General features: G+C 35.0%; 1 protein-coding gene across 4 annotated transcripts in view; it reads right to left on the bottom strand.

Annotated features, from left to right (window-relative positions):
- Positions 1–295: 295 nt before the first annotated feature.
- Positions 296–17,742, bottom strand: part of LOC106764639 (ribonuclease E/G-like protein, chloroplastic) — a 28,656-nt gene continuing 11,209 nt past the window's right edge. Inside the window, exons 4-15 of one of the 4 annotated variants that reach the window (XR_001375947.2) lie at positions 16,395–16,647; positions 15,285–16,306; positions 14,862–15,179; positions 14,692–14,733; positions 14,141–14,265; positions 13,175–13,322; positions 9,094–9,166; positions 8,330–8,442; positions 7,952–8,071; positions 1,596–1,751; positions 782–1,105; positions 296–698 (exon numbers count right to left, since the gene is read on the bottom strand). Coding sequence is in view for 1 of the 4 variants with exons in the window: in XM_014648943.2 (XP_014504429.1) it covers positions 926–1,105; positions 1,596–1,751; positions 7,952–8,071; positions 8,330–8,442; positions 9,094–9,166; positions 13,175–13,322; positions 14,141–14,265; positions 14,692–14,733; positions 14,862–15,179; positions 15,285–16,306; positions 16,395–16,647 (2,550 nt within the window). In the remaining 3 variants the exon portion in view is untranslated. Of the gene's footprint in view, positions 1,106–1,595; positions 1,752–7,951; positions 8,072–8,329; positions 8,443–9,093; positions 9,167–13,174; positions 13,323–14,140; positions 14,266–14,691; positions 14,734–14,861; positions 15,180–15,284; positions 16,307–16,394; positions 16,648–17,742 lie in introns of those variants that run through there. The other 3 variants (XR_001375948.2, XM_014648943.2, XR_002668171.1) reach the window with 3 other exon arrangements.

Genomic DNA, 17,742 nt, shown 5'->3' with positions numbered 1-17,742 from the left:
TAAATTGTTATAGTGTTTGAATAATGCAATTAGAGTGCTAATTATAAGAAGTGCTGGAGTGTCCATACGGATGAAAATAGACAAAACTGTATCCTTAACTTACATCAAACAAATGCTTTTAAAAAAAGTAACAATTAGTTAAAGGACTAGGCTAGTTTCTGGAAATAGTAACAATTATAAGTAACAGCAGTAATAGTATAATATTGAAATTTAACTATTATAAAGTTATATAATTATTATAGTCTATTTAAAGGCTTTTTGACCTGACTTGCATATAAATATAAACTCATTAGTCTATTCCAAGATATGTTCTTGAGCATTTAATTTTAAAAACAAGTCAAGCTCGGCCTTGTACATCACAATCTACTTCAATTCAACTCATTTTCACCCAAATGTGAGTAACCATAAAATATTGAGAAATTATAAGAATAATGTCAAAAAAATGATGTACAAAAATAAAATTCATGGGGGTAGCACTGCAACATTCATAACTATACCCATGCTATTGTTTTTTATGATGACACTAGCACTATTCTTGGACTGTTTTCTCTCGCTTGGACAGGAAGTAAAATTTTCAATCATTGTGGATTTTATTTGTAGATCATGCTAAATGATTGCTGGAGTGCCCGGGTTTCTCTTTCTTATCCTTCCATGGCAGAGTTGATTGGTATGTCAAATGATGTGAAGAGTGCTGCTACCTGTAATCACTTAAAAAAATTATGAACAAAATTGCTCGTTGAGATAAGTTTGGGGATAGCATTTACTTGCCTAAAAGCTATACCTATTAGAGCCATTTTAACTTACTCCCAAAAGTGAACTCATTATTTTTGCCCTTCCAACCTTTGACCCAAGTTTTACTCCCTGAGTATGGCAAAAACAAAATTCGTGTAGAACAAGATCATATAATATTTCAAGGAAAAACTGTTCATTTTCCCCTAGCCTTTGATTTTTTCACTTGAACAAGAGTCACATTCTGGCCAGGCTTTTTGCTTCTGGCCTCCGAGGATCTTAACATTGAAATGGCAACTTGATGTTGGTTTTTTTCCACCTTGTCATCCGTAAATGGTTTGACCTCAAACGATCCTCTAGTCAACCCTCTAGCAACCTGAAGAATTACAAACAGCTAATCACTGCTAAGCAATGCAGGACTTAATTGGAAGCGTTTGAAAATTAATTAAAACACAGTTATTTCGTAGCATACTTTATGAATCCAAAATCAAATTTAATATAGGCTGACACTAAAATCTAGGTATGACAAAAAATTAGGCCATTAGATAAATTCCAACCTAGCTTCTAACAAGCTCAATGGCACTAGGTGCCATTTACTAGGCGGGTGTGGTATGCAGTGAAAAAAAGACAAAATCTAGGAAGCATTCCTAAAATAGAGGATTCAAAATATTAGGATTAAAATGAATAACCATGGCAATGATAATTTATCCCACACTTCACAATGTAAAACTAACATTTCCAGTACTTCCCTTAAGCAATGGAAGGTATTTTATTCTAAAAGTAACTTGAATCAATAAATATAAAGCATGGTAAACGTGTACAAGCATAGCAACAATCATTAAATTTTATTTATTGATCAGTTATACCTTCAGGAGAATCCAGACTTTGAGATAACTGCTCAATGTCGCAAGTCTTGTCTTTTTCCCTGAAGTCAAGTACTCACACATACGATGATCAACCCTCAGAATAAATTTTGGCCACGACTTGGGTTTTTCAGGGTCTGGCTTATGGTCCATTGTTGCCTGGGATGTGCATGATAACAAATAAGAAATCACACCCACTAGTCGGTCCAATGAGTATTATTGAATATAATGGAAAAACTATGTATGATATTACTTCCTCTTGTGTAGAAAATAAACATAGGGATTAATATGAACTAAACCCAAAATACAAGTAAAGAATAGTAACAAAGTAACAGAAAATAAAAGATAAAGATAAAATATTTGTTTAAGATATCTTATAATCTAATATATCTAGCACTCTCTCAAGTTGGTGCATACAAATCCTATCTATCAAATTTGTTACAAATATAATTAATTCTCGGTCCCTGTAAAGACTTAGTGAAAATATCAGTTAACTAATCACTTGAGTTAACAAACTCAATCCTAATGTCTTCATATACAATCTTCTCTCAAATAAAATGACATTCAATCTCAATATGTTTGGTTCTCTTTTGAAATTCAAAATTAGAACTAATATGAAGAGCAATCTGCCTGATTGTCACATATAAGTGTAATTTGAATGACATCTTCAACTTGTAACTCTCTAAGCAATTGCTTAAGCCAAGCAAACTCACAAGTGGCTAAGGCCAAAATTCTATATTCTGCTTGAGCATTAGATCTTGCCAAACACTTTATTTCTTGCTTTTCTAAGAGATCAAGTTACCACGAATGGAAACACAATATCCGGATGTAAACCTTCTATCAGAAGGAGATCATGCCCAATCATAATAACAAACAACTTCTTTATGCTTATTGGATCTATATAACAACCCTTTTCTGGGAGCTCCTTTAATGTACTTTAATATTAGTATGACTGCATTCCAATGATCTTCACATGGGAATTAAGAAATGGGCTTACCACACAGACTGCCAAAAAAATGTCAAGACGAGTAGCTGTAAGATAATTTAAGTTCCAACTAATCTTCTATAATGCTTGGGATCTAACGACTCCCCATGATTTAGTAAAAGTTAAGTATTAGGATCCATGGGTGTGTCTGTTAGAATTATTGGTTAGTGTGTGTGAGTTATGTGTATCTTAATGGTAGAATAATTACTAAGTCTATCTATGTTAGGGTAGTTAGAAGGACTAAAGTAGGTAGTAGTATATTGGGTTATCTATAATGATTGTACCTAGCAGTCTAGGACAGTCTCTTGACCTTCTATCTCCCTATTGTATTAACTCTTTATCAATATAAATGGTAGAACATGAGAAGGGTCAATTAAGCCCTTTAGAAATATATTTTTCTGATTTAATCTCAACATGGTATTAGAGAAGGTTTTCTGATCCTTTACTGGCTGCCTTTACTGTTTGCCGGCGGCCGGCCGTCATAGCCACCGGCAGCCCCCCTAAAAGTTTAGTCTTTCAATCTTTGTGTTTCAGTGGCAGTCCTACAATTACCTAGCCAAGTTCAGTTTCTAAGACTTATGTCTTTCTCAGCCACTAGTACCTGACTTGGCCTATCTCCGACGTCACCAACACCTTGTTTCCTCTGATAACAACTAAAGAATTCTTGCAGACTTTGGCCCATTAAAATTAGAACGGGTCCTTCTCTAATGCCCAAACATTGACATTCTTCCATTCATTTGCACCCTGCATCAAAGAGACCTAAAGTCTCCAGGGAATCCTAGAAAGGCAACTGCCTCGAGCGACGACCAACCCTACTGGAGACAGGACCAAACTCCTCCACACGCGCCTCATCTCTCCGACAGATCTCATGAGACGTGTTTGTCACGCGCCACCTTCCCGGTGTCGGAATCTCACCGCGTTGCTTCCGGTCGACTCGCCGGAGCCTCCTGAGTTTGTTTTTGTCTTTGTTTCTTTGGTTTGGTGGCTGTAACTCAAATCTAGGGTTTTCTCCTTTGATTGTTTTGGAACCCTAAATCCTTCGGATCTCCTCTATTTCATCATTGTCTGACTTGTCGAATCGTGATGAGTCCATATTTACCCCTGGTTCCTAATTTCGAAGTCATGTTATTATAAGTTTTCTCTCTTAAAACCCTAAAATCGAAAATCTCCAATATGTTGTTTTCGTTCTGGAATGGTGGAGACACGTCTACTTCTTTATCACCCTATTTGCGTCACTTAAGTACCTACAACAAGAGTCATCCAAGTTCGTTCATTGTCGCAAGACATAATCCAGCCATGGTTATCCTAGTGGCATTTTGGTTTCTTCTTCTCCTTGTTTGCCACCACTGGTTTTCTTCTCCTTTGGACACTCCAACCTGTCTTTGGCATTTCAAGGGTGATGGTGAGCTCCACGTGAGGCTTAAAGGAATGGAGATTATGAAATTGAAGACTCATGATCTCTTGGTGAATGAAAGTGAAGATAGGATGAGAGAAGTCTTACAGAGGATGAAATAAAAAAAAAAAAAACAGCAAGCTCCCCATCGGACGTCAATCTCTTTTGTAGACTTCATTTATGTGTGTTTATCCAAAGCAACTGTGATGCTTCCAATGCCAGTCAACAATTTCACTGTTTCCAACGTTCACAGTGAGGGGGAGTATGTTTCCAAGACACTGTAAGTCAAGTATGGCAGTTCAAGCCACATTAATGTTTGTTTCCAAGACACTGCAAGTCAAGTATGGTAGTCCCTGTAGATTTGTAGCTTTCAACCACTACAGGCCCCATCGCCCATCAATCTTAGAGATGGCACACGACAAGTCAAGTATGGCAGTTCAAGCCACATAAGTATGGTAGTCCCTGTAGATTTGTAGCTTTCAGCCACTACAGGCCCCATCACCCATCAGTCTCAGAGATGGCAATCCCTGCAGTTTTGTCGCATTTAGCCACTGCAGGCCCCATCCTTAGTTGATGAGGGATTTCATCCTTGCAGATTGTCATTGTCCACCACTGCTCTCTGTCATCCACTTTTGAAGTTGAAGTTTCACAAGCTGTTGTTAGTTTTTCGTTGACATGTGATAACACACTGCCTCACACTTTTGAAGAAAAATTCATGTAGTTCAAAATCGAGTTTATCTATTTCAAGCTTGGTTCATACAATTTGTATGCTCCAGCTTGAGGAAGAGTGTTAGAATTATTGGTTAGTGTGTGTGAGTTGTGTGTGAGCTGTGTGTATCTTAATGGTAGAATAATTACTAAGTCTATCTATGTTAGGGTAGTCAGAAGGACTAAGGTAGGTAGTAGTGTATTGGGTTATCTATAATGATTGTACCTAGCAGTCTAGGACAATCTCTTGACCTTCTATCTCCCTATTGTATTAACTCTTTATCAATATAAATGGTAGAACATGAGAAGGATCAATTAAGCCCTTTAGAAATATATTTTTCTGATTTAATCTCAACAGTGTCAATAGATTTTGAATTCATCAACCAAGTTTCCTCTGAAATCTCTAATGCATACTTCCTTTGAAATATAACAATATCATCGTTGGACTGTACCACCTCAATACCTATGAAATATCTTAGTTTACTAAGATCTTTGGTCTGAAAATGGTGGCAAAGATGTTGGTTCATTTGGGAGATGCCATGGTTGTTACTGTATGTAAGAACGATGTCATTAACATATACTATCAAGTAGACACATTCAGCACTCGAGTAATAATAAAAGATTGAATGATCTGCCTAACACCAAGTTATACCAAATTGTTGAACAATGTTGCTAAATTTTTCAAACCAAGTCCTAGGAGACTATTTTAGGCTATATAAGGATTTGCAAAGACGACATAAGGCTTCCCATGAGCAACAAATCCTAGAGGTTGCTCCATATAAATCTCTTCTTGCAAAGCTCCACTAAGTAACATGTTTTTGACATCGAATTGGTAAAGAGGTCATTATTGAATAACAACCATGACTATATAAATAAACAAACACAAGCTATCTTTGCCATTGGAGAAAATGTATCACCATAATCTAACCCAAAAATCTATGTAATCTTTGACTATAAGACGAACTTTGAGGTGATCAATAGTACCATCAGAACCAACTTTGATAGAAAAAACCCACTTGTAACCAACAACAAATTTCCTAGACAATAATAGGACAAGCTCCCCAGTTGCACTATTATGAAAAACACTTAGTTCATCTAGCATGGCATGACGCCAACCAAGATGGGCTAAGGCATCATTTATAAATTTTGGAATGGCCACAAAAGAAATAGATGAAAGGCTGGCATAAAAAGTGAACATAATCAATGATAACTCAAAGCAATATAATGTGGAGAGGGATTACACGTAGAATAGATACCCTTTTGGAGGGCAATTGGAAGATCAGACTCAGTTGTCAGAGCCAGAGGAGACAAAGTAGTTGGTCCTTGAATTGAATCACTTAGTGGCTGTTGAGAACAATGTCTCTGGCTATAAACCTAAAGTGGTGGTGGAGAAGAATTGAAGATGGTGATGGTGGTGGTGGTGGACAAGGCACTACTGAAGGACCACAAATAAAAGGAATATTAACTGGACTAGGAATATTGACTATTAAATGGAGACATATCAAAAGAAGAATGACCTTTAAGATAAAAAGAAGACTCATTGAAGGTGACATCTACAAAAAAAAATAGCAGTTAAGAGAAGGAAAAAAACACTTGTATCTTTTTTGTGATCTAATAAATACTAAAAAAACACGTTTTTGTGATCGAGGAGATAACTTATCAAGACTAGGACTAAAATTATGAACAAAACATGTAAACTACAAAACTTTTAGAAGTAAAGGATGAAGAGGTTCATGAGAAAATAAAATAGAATAAGGTATTTTATTATCTAAAATCGAAAAGGCATGCGATTAATGAAATAACATGTAGTAAGAAAAGCATCACCACAAAAATATTGAAGAATTGCATGAATTAAACGAGTGCAAGTTGTTTCAATAAAATATCAATTTTTGCGCTTAGCCACCCTATTTTGTTAAGGTGTATAAGCACATGAAATAAGATGAAGAATGCCATGAGAAGCCATAAATTGTGTAAAAGAATGAGAAAGATATTTGTGGCCATTATCATTTCGCAAAGTTCAAACAAAAACACCAAATTGAGTTTTTAATTTCATTAAAAAAGAATTGCAAGATATGAAATAATTCAGAACGATTTTTCGTTAAAAGCAACCAAGTACATGTAGAATAATCATATCAATAAAAGTAACAAAATATTGAAAACTTAAATTAGACTTAACATGACTAGATTCCTAAATGTCAAAATTAACTACGGCAAAAGGGGACGAGCACGTTGGGTGACACTACGAGGAAATGAACTAAGATTGTGATTGCCTAATTAACCCAACTCACACCAAACTAGATAATTTGGATAAGTTGAAAACAAACGATTGCAATTTGACAAGACTGGGATAACTTAACTGAGCATGTAGAAGAGATGGAGACTCTATAAGTGTGCCATTATGTGTAGAAGGGCAGAGATAATAAAGACCATGAAACTCACGTCCGGTGTTAATCACCTATCTCAAACTCACCATGAAACCATAGATGAATAGGAGAGAGAAACCCTAAATCCAAGTTTCTCCAATCAAGGCAACAAGGCCAAATCTGGAGATAGGAGGTCGTGGCGAGTCCAGCGATGGTGATTGGAGCCGAAGAAGATGATGCATGCTCCGCCACGTGTGGCTGGAAAAGACGGCGTCTGCAAACTTCGTCCGGTGTGTGGTCCAGACTCTGATAGCGGCGATCTCGATGGTGTTAGGGTCGTCTGGCCAAGACGAGCAGAACCATGTGGTCACCGATCGAAACTGTAGCTCCAATGACAGCAACGACAGTTGCAAAGGACAAGGACAATGAAAATTTTTCGAAAAAACCAGGCTCTAGATATCATATTGAATATAGTGAAAAATCTATATATGAAACTAATCTCCCTTGTGTAGAAAATACACAAGATATTGTATTTATAATAAATGAAATATGAACAAAGCCCAAAATACAAATAAAAAATAATAATAAAATAACTGAAGATAAAAAATAAAGATAAGATATCTATCTACGATATCGAATAATTTAATATATCTAACAAGTATCAACACTATGCCAATGGACAAAACATTATGATCTAGGGAGACAAATAACCAATAACTAAGAAAGAATAAAAATATATTGCACCAACAACTAGAACAGGCTAGAAATAAATTATTGGTTCGAGTTGCTTAGAAATGTCAAATAGAACTATTCAACTGTCCCACTCCTAGGTTTGAGTTTTTTTTTTTCTTTTTTTTCTCTTGATGATTTTAGCTGAAACAAAATTCTGGGACTGAAAGTTTCTACTTACAAGAAGCCGACAGATTTGCTGTTCAATCTTTGAGAAGGATGTCTCTAAAGCTTCCACCCTGCCTGTGGCATGGCAACAAGCACATGGTTCACTAATCATGAATGTCACGCTTGGCCGCACCTGTCAAACAATGGTAAAAAGCATTGGCAATTCATTTTAATAAAAAGGAAAAATGTAGTTCAAGCATTATTACTTTCAATCTATAGACATTTGAAGAGTTGAAACAAGCATGAAGTATGGTTATCTGTAAACTATATATAAAAGAAAAATGGGGAAGATCACATAATGTTTCATATGAAACACATCATCCTATTTGAACACTTGTGTCTGATACATTGGATAAAAATAGCTAATATTCACCATAGACAAGCAACCTACCCTCTTCCGAGTTATTTCCATAAGTCCATGTCTGGACAATTCAGAGACCTTCACCATTGATTTATCTCTCTCAATGGCTTTCTTGACTTCTTCATAGACCAATCTTTTATTTGCTGATCAAGAAGAATCCAAATTTAATAAATACATGAATTGATAAGGACTTCAAGAATAACAACAGCAAGAAAGATGTTAAGCTTAAATATTTCATACTTAAATATCATCATCAAACTTAAACTCGAGAACTTTATACACTTAAACGAGAGAGGTTGTTTCCACTGATCCCTTGAGGCATAGCCTCAATCAGTGAGAATAGTTCACAGGAAAATAACATTTTAATTAGTGAGAATACTGTTTGAGAGCAAGAGGAACACTAACAATAATAATCATGCTTAATTTTAATGTGCCAAATTCAAGCTAAATAATCCATCAATAATAAAATTTTGTTGCCATTGATAACTTAATTTGCAACAATACATATAATACCATGCATGCATACAATTCAGGTAGAAAAATTCTGCATGGTCATGACTAGTCAGCTTATAAGGTGAAGATTAAAAGCTATGCATTCTTAAATATGCCACGGTTAAAAATAACAAAAAAAAGTTCCCATGAAAACTACCAAGTAGGATTATTTTAAATTTTAGTCAGTGATTTTGAAACTGCAATCAGTACTACGAAAATATTTTAAAAGTATATCAGAGAGATGCCTTCTTCGAGTAACTAAATACTTCAAATGCACAAACAAGTGGGAGATTCCCACTCACCTTCATCTGTCATATCAATGAAATCTACTACAATGATACCACCAATATCCCGTAGTCGCAATTCCCTTGCAATCTGTAATGCATGCTTCCAATAAAAAAAGTGTACTGCTTGACATGAAATTATGTTGCAAAACAAAAACAAAAGCATGTATACTTGTACTTAATAAAAGATTACTCCAATTATAGACCTGTTGCTTTGTCCAATTTTAAGTTTAAAATTATGACAATGATCCTTGCTGAAGGAATCAATTCATAGCTGATAAACTTATTTCTAGTCAGCAAAGAGGCTTTCTCAAGGATAGGAACATTTCTTATCGTAGAGTACTTTCCGAAGGGATTAATTTGCTAAGAAAAAGACATTATGCGGGTAATAGTGGATATCGAAAAAGCTTTTGATACTCTTTAAGTGGGATTTCACTCTTCAAGTTTTGCATCAGTTTGGCTTCTGTCCTCAGCTATGTCTATGGGTCAAGTTGGTGCTTCAATCTTCCAAGATTTTCATTTCTGTCAATCACAAAGCTGTTGGTTTCTTTCCAGCTCTGAAGAAGTTAGACAAGGGTATCTATTATCCCCAAGTCTCTTGTCTTGCAAAAGAAGTTTTAAGTCGTGCCATTACTCTTTTGTCTCCACAGAAAATTCTTCTCCCTATGATAAGACCTTACGGTATGTGTTTTCCAGCTCACATTATATGCTAATGATGCTACCATTTTTCATAGGTTAACCAAGTCAAACTTGCAGCAGTTGTGCAATGGTAGAAGACTATCCCTTGACTCCATAAAAGAACTTGAGGAGGAGCCTTTGGCATTCAAAAGACATGAAAACACGAAGATCATGCCTTGGAGCACAATTATAGAATAGTTTGACAAATAAAAGTATTTGTAAATTTATTTTAATTTATTTGCAGTTTTTATTTTATGTTTTTGGACTTGAGCTTTCTTTTAGGGTTTCTAGGTTTTCTTAAACTTATGTACTTATATATAGAGGTACCAAAAGTTGATGTAAACACTTTTAATCATATATTAAATTTTATTTCATTAAAGAGAGATTCTCTTTGTTCTTGGCTTAGACCTCAGATTCTAATCAAAGATTGATATCTTTGTGACAAATCTTCCTTGACTTATGAGTCTTATTGATTGAGGTGTCTCTATTATTGGTTCTCATCAAAGAGTGACTTTTTTGTAACAAATCTTTCTTTACTTATCAATCTACTAGATTGTGAATTATATCATTCATGTTTATATTTCAGAAGATATTCAAAGTCATAATTGACCGCAATCTTTGCTGGATAAGATTGTATCATGCACCTTTTCCAATCTTATAAAGATAATGCTGATCAGGAAGTCAGTATTACTAAGTCCAAGTTTCATATTTCTGGTTGGACACATTCTAGGAAGAAGTTGTGGTTGATACTCTTGGTTTCTCAGAAAATTCATTGGCTTTTAATAATTTGGGTATTACTATTTTTGTTGGTAAACCTCTCCTAGAATTCATTTGCAAGGTTTGGCTGATAGAATAAAGGAAAAGCTTCATATTGGAAAGCTTTTTTGCTGTCATATAGGGCAGGATAATTCTCATATCTTCCGTTATCAACAACCTTTTGCACTACTTTAGAATTTACTCGTGGCCCAAGGTGTGATTAAAACCATGGAATTCTGGATGAGAAATTTTGTGTGGACTAGCAATGTTACTATGTTAAGTTGGTCACTGTTTATTGGAAGCAATCTTGTCGGTCTATCAAGGAGGTTTGGGTCGTAAACCCTTGTATGCTCTTAATCAAGCTCCTTTGATGAAACTTAAGATGGATTTTCTTGATTTTGACTTCAAATTGGCCAGAATTCTTAAGTTGAGAGTTGTGATTTTTATCGTCAATCATCTGTTTGGCATGGTATTAAGCACAGTCTTGCTTTGATTATTGATAACTCCACTTGGCAGATTGGTAATGGTCAAAGGGTTAACTATTCCAATAGTTGATTGGCTTGGGATTCCTAAGCATTTACACAACAATTTGGAGGCTAAGGATGCACCCTTTAATATCAAATATATCCTGGTCTATAACTGATGCTATTAGTTCTAAAGATCCCGCTCTCACTCTTGCAATCTCCCTTTTAATTTTACATCAGTTTGATATTGAGGACCATCTTAGATGAAATGGTTCTTCTGATGGTATTCTCAGCCTCAAAACTGAATATAATTTCCTTTTGATTCAGCCAACTCTTTAAATGTTTCAACACAGGTTTGGAGCAAATTTAATCCTCCTTCTATCTCTTCTTGCTTGGCATATTTAACATAATAGGCTGCCTATGGATGATAACTTAATCAAGTGTGGTATGGACAGTGTTTCTTGTTGTCATTTTTGTGGTGGTGCTGCTGAAACTGCTCAACACGTGTTCTTTGAGTGCACATCTGCTTCACATCTATGGGCTGGCTTACCAGTTCTTTCCACTGTCACTTTGCTACTGATTTCATCTCTTCCGTTCTTTGTTTCTTTCAAAGATGCTTGAGTGCTCGAGTCAAGACTGTAATGCAGGCCTCTTTTGTTGGTGTGATGAAAGCTAAATATGGATAACCAGAAACAAGTTCTGCTTTGATAAACATATGAAAATTGCCACTCCAAAGGCTGAACTAAATTTTTTATTGAGTGTGATTATCAACTAGTTATTCAAAACATGATCCAATAATTCTATTATTCTTTGGGGTCTCCGTAGTAGATAGTTGAACTGTTTAGTAAATAGTAATACTATGTGTATTCATGTTTCACACATTTTAGGGAGGATAATCAATGTGTTGATAAACATGTTGAGTTTGACACTAGATCTCAGGGTGTTACTTGGTAGGAGAATGTTCCTAGTTTCATTCGTTCAGAGTTTTCAGGAATAGATTTTGTTGGAAGTCTCACATTAACTAATTATATAGCCAGTTTAGAATATATAAAAATAGATGCAAACCTCACCTAACAAGTTGGTTTTGTAGAGTTAAGTTAAACTTAAAATTCACTTCTTAACATAGTATCAAAGTCATGGGTTAGAGTCTATCCTAGGAAAATTTGTTGTTTGTTGGACATATTATTCCATCCGTTATCGGCCACTATCGGACTACCCATTAATATCTAGTCTCACACACGATATATATATATATATATATATATATATATATATATATATATCTCGGCATGAGAAAATGTGTTGGAAGTCTCACATTGACAAGTTATAAGACTAGTTTAGAGTATATAAATAGGTGCAAATCTCACTTTACAAACCGGTTATGTGGAGTTGAGTTAGACTTAAAGTCTACTACTTAAAAGATTTTATTTATCTTTCTATAGGGTTAGGGATTAGTTGTGGGTCAGATGTGGTCTGCTCACTCATTTCGATCTTTTTTTGAGATGTTTCATATGATTGATATTGCCTGTGATGCCAACATAGTTCGTATGACAAGCAACATAGTGATGCCTTAGCACTCACATCTATTAAAATAAATAAATAAAAACAGTATACTTTTTACTTGATACGTGAGTGTAAAAATTTATATTAATAACAACTCAAAGTTTAACTCCAAATTAAATATTAAATTTTTAGAATTTATTGTGAAAAGGAATTCATGGACTATTCGGAAATATACCAGGAATTATTCCTCTTTAATGGATGTTCTGAATATATAAGATAGCAAGAAACTAATGCAGATTGAAGAATAAACAGTTCTGTAGGGTAACGAACAAATAGAAATGTTGAAAGGATCAGCAACAAAACAGGTTCCGAAGGATGGTACTGCTCTAGTGGTACTTGGTTGAGAAGAGAGAAACTAAGAATGTAATGAATTAGGAGTGTTGGGTACACAATAATATTCTTATTCATAATAAAAAAAGATAACTATAAGGAACAAAATATCTAATAAAGAGAAATATTTAATAAGATATTTCCAAATCAAATCATATGATATCATATCTATAATAATCAAATAACATCATATCATATCTATAATAATCAAATCATACCTCTAACAAGCAGTATTTGTCAGGAAAAAAAGGAAACTAGAGCTTATGTGACACAAATAAATGATAATGGTGTTGCATCTAACAATATACTTGTTTTGCAGCGGCAAGATTGACTTCTAGAATAGCTTGTTGTTGTGAATTTCCATGACCAAGCATCCCATGTCCTCCATTTACATCAATAGAAACTAATGCCTCAGTTTGTTCAATGATTAGAGAGCCTCCATTGGAAAGAGGAACCCTATAAAGTGATCAACACAAAGAACGCTATCAACTTAAGAATTTTAATACCGTGTCCAGGAAGGACAGATCAATTGACATTTTAAACAAAAAATCAGGGGGGCAGGAGACTACTATTTACAGTTTGCCCTTTTTCTACAATTTTTAACAATATTCTCATTTTTAATCACACTGAACAATTAGGTATCTTACGGAAACTTAACTATTTGATTCAGGACAGGAAAATAGGATTAAGAGTTTGCTTAATTTAATAAAGTATTTGCATTGAAAAACTCAATTACGATTTATCCCAAATAACCAAGAACTACATGATTTAAAAAACAAATGATTTCTGCCATTATCTCCGTTCCTACAAAATTTTACATCATGCTACGGTGGTTTACATTTAAGCAGTCTATTGGAATTAGAGTTTAGGTACGAAAGTAAGTAAACAGAGACAAGCCATCGAATAATCTGAGATTGATATTAAGTTGTAGTGTTGCATCATGAAACAAAAGTACTGGTCCAACATTCCTATTTATACTGAAATAAATAATAATTTAAGTACTAGTATTACTATTACTATCATAATCTACCAATACATTAGGACTAAAACCCCTAAATAAATTCTGGAACAAAAAGTAATGACTAATATTGCCTCCTCAATTAGAACACTAACCGATTCCATTAAATGCTCTAAGATCTTTTAAGATATTCTCAAACACGGTAAGATAAGGATATTATAACACAATCTAAAAAAGTAACAATAAAGAAAAGGAAGATAATAAAGACAAGGATAATACATACTAAAAGTTATCAACAAAAGTAACAACATATCACCTTTTGCTGAGTATATTGCCTATCTCTCCTTCAATGTTGAATTCATCAAACAACGGAATTTTTTTATCATATAGTTCAACTCGATCACAAAGATCAGGGGCAATTTCTTGAAGGTAACTGGTCACCTGAAGATCATATAAAAAGGTTGAAATCACCAAAATGAGAAGTATAAGTTTGTATGTTGAACCTTAAATTAATCCATGAAGCTAGATTTTCGATTACAGAAAACAATTAACCATTCAAGTTGCACTATTTGACTACAAACAACTGGATCAGCATGCTAACCTAGCACCATATATTTAAATAAAGTTTTGAACATATGCAATATGTAATATGTAAGTTTGATATGCTTTGCTACTAGAAAATGGTAAACTGCCATGTGACAGCCTGCAATGCTACAGTTGGGTTAACAAACCAATTCTCGCAGTGAGTTACACTTTTTGATTAAAATCATTAATGGGGAAAAAAAGGCAACATTGTTCACATTAAAAACAGACATCCTCCAGTCCTAATATTGCAACTCGGCCCTCTGTAATTAGTTAATGCCTTACCTCATGGAATGTTCTTGGAGAATCGACCACCATTTTCTTAACCTGAAGTATATCATGATAAAATCAAATCAGGAGAAACAGAATGTAAACTGGGTTTTCTTTTTATAGATAGATATCATTAACTTAAACACTTAAACCAATAGTGACTCTAAACTAGTAACAGAACTAACATTTTCATTGAAATAATCCTGGACCACTGAGAGAGTTTGACCCATTGCCCTATGCAAAATTACAGGAACAGCTCCATCCACCCCTTCATCAGCAGCAAGAGCAGCAGACTTTGCATGTTCCGTTATATTTTTCCAGGTTGAAAGCAAACCTTCCAAGTCTTTCTGCAGTTCCTCAAAAGATTGACCGGCGGCAACAGTTCTTACAGTGAGGCCAAAACCCTCAGGCTGCAATGTTTTTGCTATAACCTTCAACCTTGTGCGCTCAACACCAGAAATCTTTTTGGAGACTCCAACTTTATCGCAGCATGCAAGCAAAACCTGCAATTCAGAGTTGAATTCAGAAGAAACACAGTATAGATCATTTACATAAGATAGCAATGATATACAATCAAACTTTATGTAAGATGCAATCATAGCACATACCCAGAATCTACTTCTTAGTTTAGGATAAGCAGTCAGAGTGGGACCCTTTGTACCAAGGTCCTCTTTGACAACTTGGACAATTATTTTGGTTCCCTTGCGAACTTGGCTCCATTTGTTTTCTCCAGAAGCCTTGTGGGTAGCTCTCTTTGTATCTTTTGTTTGCAACATAAGAGGGTTGACAGACCCATTCATACCAACAGCAAGAGGACTGTTATTTGCTTCTCCTTCTACTTGAACATCACTTCCCTCTATATCATCCTCAAAGTCAGCTTCTACTTCATCGTCAACCATGCTCCCATTCACGTTTTCCTTAAGAACTTCAGAAATATAAAACTCATCCTCTCCATCATGCTCATCACAGTCATTGTGCACAGATTTTAAATAACCATCCCCTCCGTCATGAGACGAATGATCATTTTTTTCCTCAAGGTCAATCTCTTGTTTCTTTGTCCTTTGACGAAATGGAGGGAATATAAATGGCTTCTTATTTTGTTTAATATCCATAAAAGCAAATCTAGAATTCCCAATATTAACAAAAGCCCCACCCATATGAGGAACAAGCTTTGTGACCACCCCGACATATACATTATCACATTGCACGTTACTCTTGACTGGTTGCAACAATAATTCAACCAATCTTTCATCCTCCAGTACTGCAATTCTTTGCATCGTACATATTGATGAGTTAATAAGAATAATGGTTGAAATTGATTCTTTTGACATTATATTACTACTTTCTTCAAGTAACAACTTTTCTTTATCTACCAGCTTCACCTTCTCTTCTACAGTTTCACCAGTTTCAGATTTGTTTGATTCCATTTTATCCTTAGAGGGAATGGAAGGGTCTAGCCAGGGTTCTTCAACAGGCTGGTAATTCTCAGAAAGAATATTAGTAGACTGGAAATCCTTGTCATTTGCAATCACCAAGTCATCATCATTGACGTAAAGTGATTGATCTTCCAAACCAAGTGCCTCAAAATTTAGGATGTCATTTTCAAGGAGACTCTCAATCCTTCCATCATCTGTCAAACCACTGGAAGCATTTGAGTGTTCAGAAACATATTAGGAAAACAAATATTTCAATAATAGTGTAAAAATACTAAGTTATACCTTTGCTCAGGAAAGAAATAGAGGGTTGCTCAAGAAGATATGTTTCCTCTGTGAAGGGGCTCCGTGAATGAGTAGAAGACATTTGGGAATACGACCTGATCCATGAATCCATTACCACGATTTTATTGTCTTCAATGACTTTTAGAGGTACTGACAGAGAAAAGGCTGGTCCAGGCCTCCAAATAATATCATTTGAGGACTTCACTTTACCCTTAATGAAATAGTTATATTTAAAGTTCAAGCCAAAAGCAATCTGCAATCACAAATTAGAACCGAATCAATTAATAAAAATGTGCATTTTGATCTTCTTATAGTACTACATGTTAATCAAGAATTAATTTGACTCCATAAATATTTTGATATGATCACCTAAGAATAAGCTAGGCAGTTTATACATTGATTTGTGTCATCCAGGAATTAATTTGTCTCCTTGAATATTTTGATATGATTTCTGAAGAATAAGTTAGACAAATCATAAATTGATTTCTTTTCCTGATTTCAGATTATAGGATATTTTGTAATTATGAGTAATAATTATTGTAAATATGCCTAGCATTATTTATAGTGGGAATAACAATAGTGAAAGGCATCAACATGGTATCAGCCTAAGCACAATCCACCTTTTTTTCTCTTTCTTACTAAAGGCTTTCCTAGTTTCGTAGTTATTATTCCTTATTTTGTGGCTTCCATGGCTTCACCCATTGTTCTTGTTTGCAATCCCAGTTCGTGGTCCTGGTTCATGGTTCCCGTTTGTCATTCAGTTTGTGGTTCCGTGCCCTATTGTTTGTTGCAATTCTATTCATGGTTTCGGGTTTCTTGCTCTGAACTCCAACTGCATTGTTGCTTGTTCTTTTGACGATCACCATGACTACCCCAGAGAAAGACAATTCTTATGTTTGCTTCACTAGCAAGAATTATTTTGCTTGGGAATTTCAATTCAGGATGTATTTTAAAGGGAAAGGATTATGAGGTCACTTAGATGGGATGACACTGCCAACCAAGGAGGAAGTTGCCTTCGCTACATGGGAGGTAAAAGATGCTCAAATGATTTCTTGAATTGTTACATGACCAAGTAGGAGACGTAACGAAATCACCCTCTCACACTCAAAACAAGCAAAAGAATAATAAAAGAATGGAATTGAACGAATGAATACTTTTATTGATGGTAATATCTGGGTAAACACAAGTAAATAATAACTGGGAGCATAACCTCCTTCAGTCATCCAATAATTGGGAGCATAACCTCCGTCAATTATCCTGGAGCATAACCTCCTTTACAAAACTCTCAAATCAAAAGCCTACCCTTAACCCTAGACTCTAACTTTATTTATACTAATTATTTCCCGTC

Source organism: Vigna radiata, chromosome 6 (genome assembly GCF_000741045.1).
Source record: "Vigna radiata var. radiata cultivar VC1973A chromosome 6, Vradiata_ver6, whole genome shotgun sequence".
NCBI classification, from domain to species: domain Eukaryota; kingdom Viridiplantae; phylum Streptophyta; class Magnoliopsida; order Fabales; family Fabaceae; genus Vigna; species Vigna radiata.
This window is presented reverse-complemented; position numbering and strand designations above follow the sequence as displayed.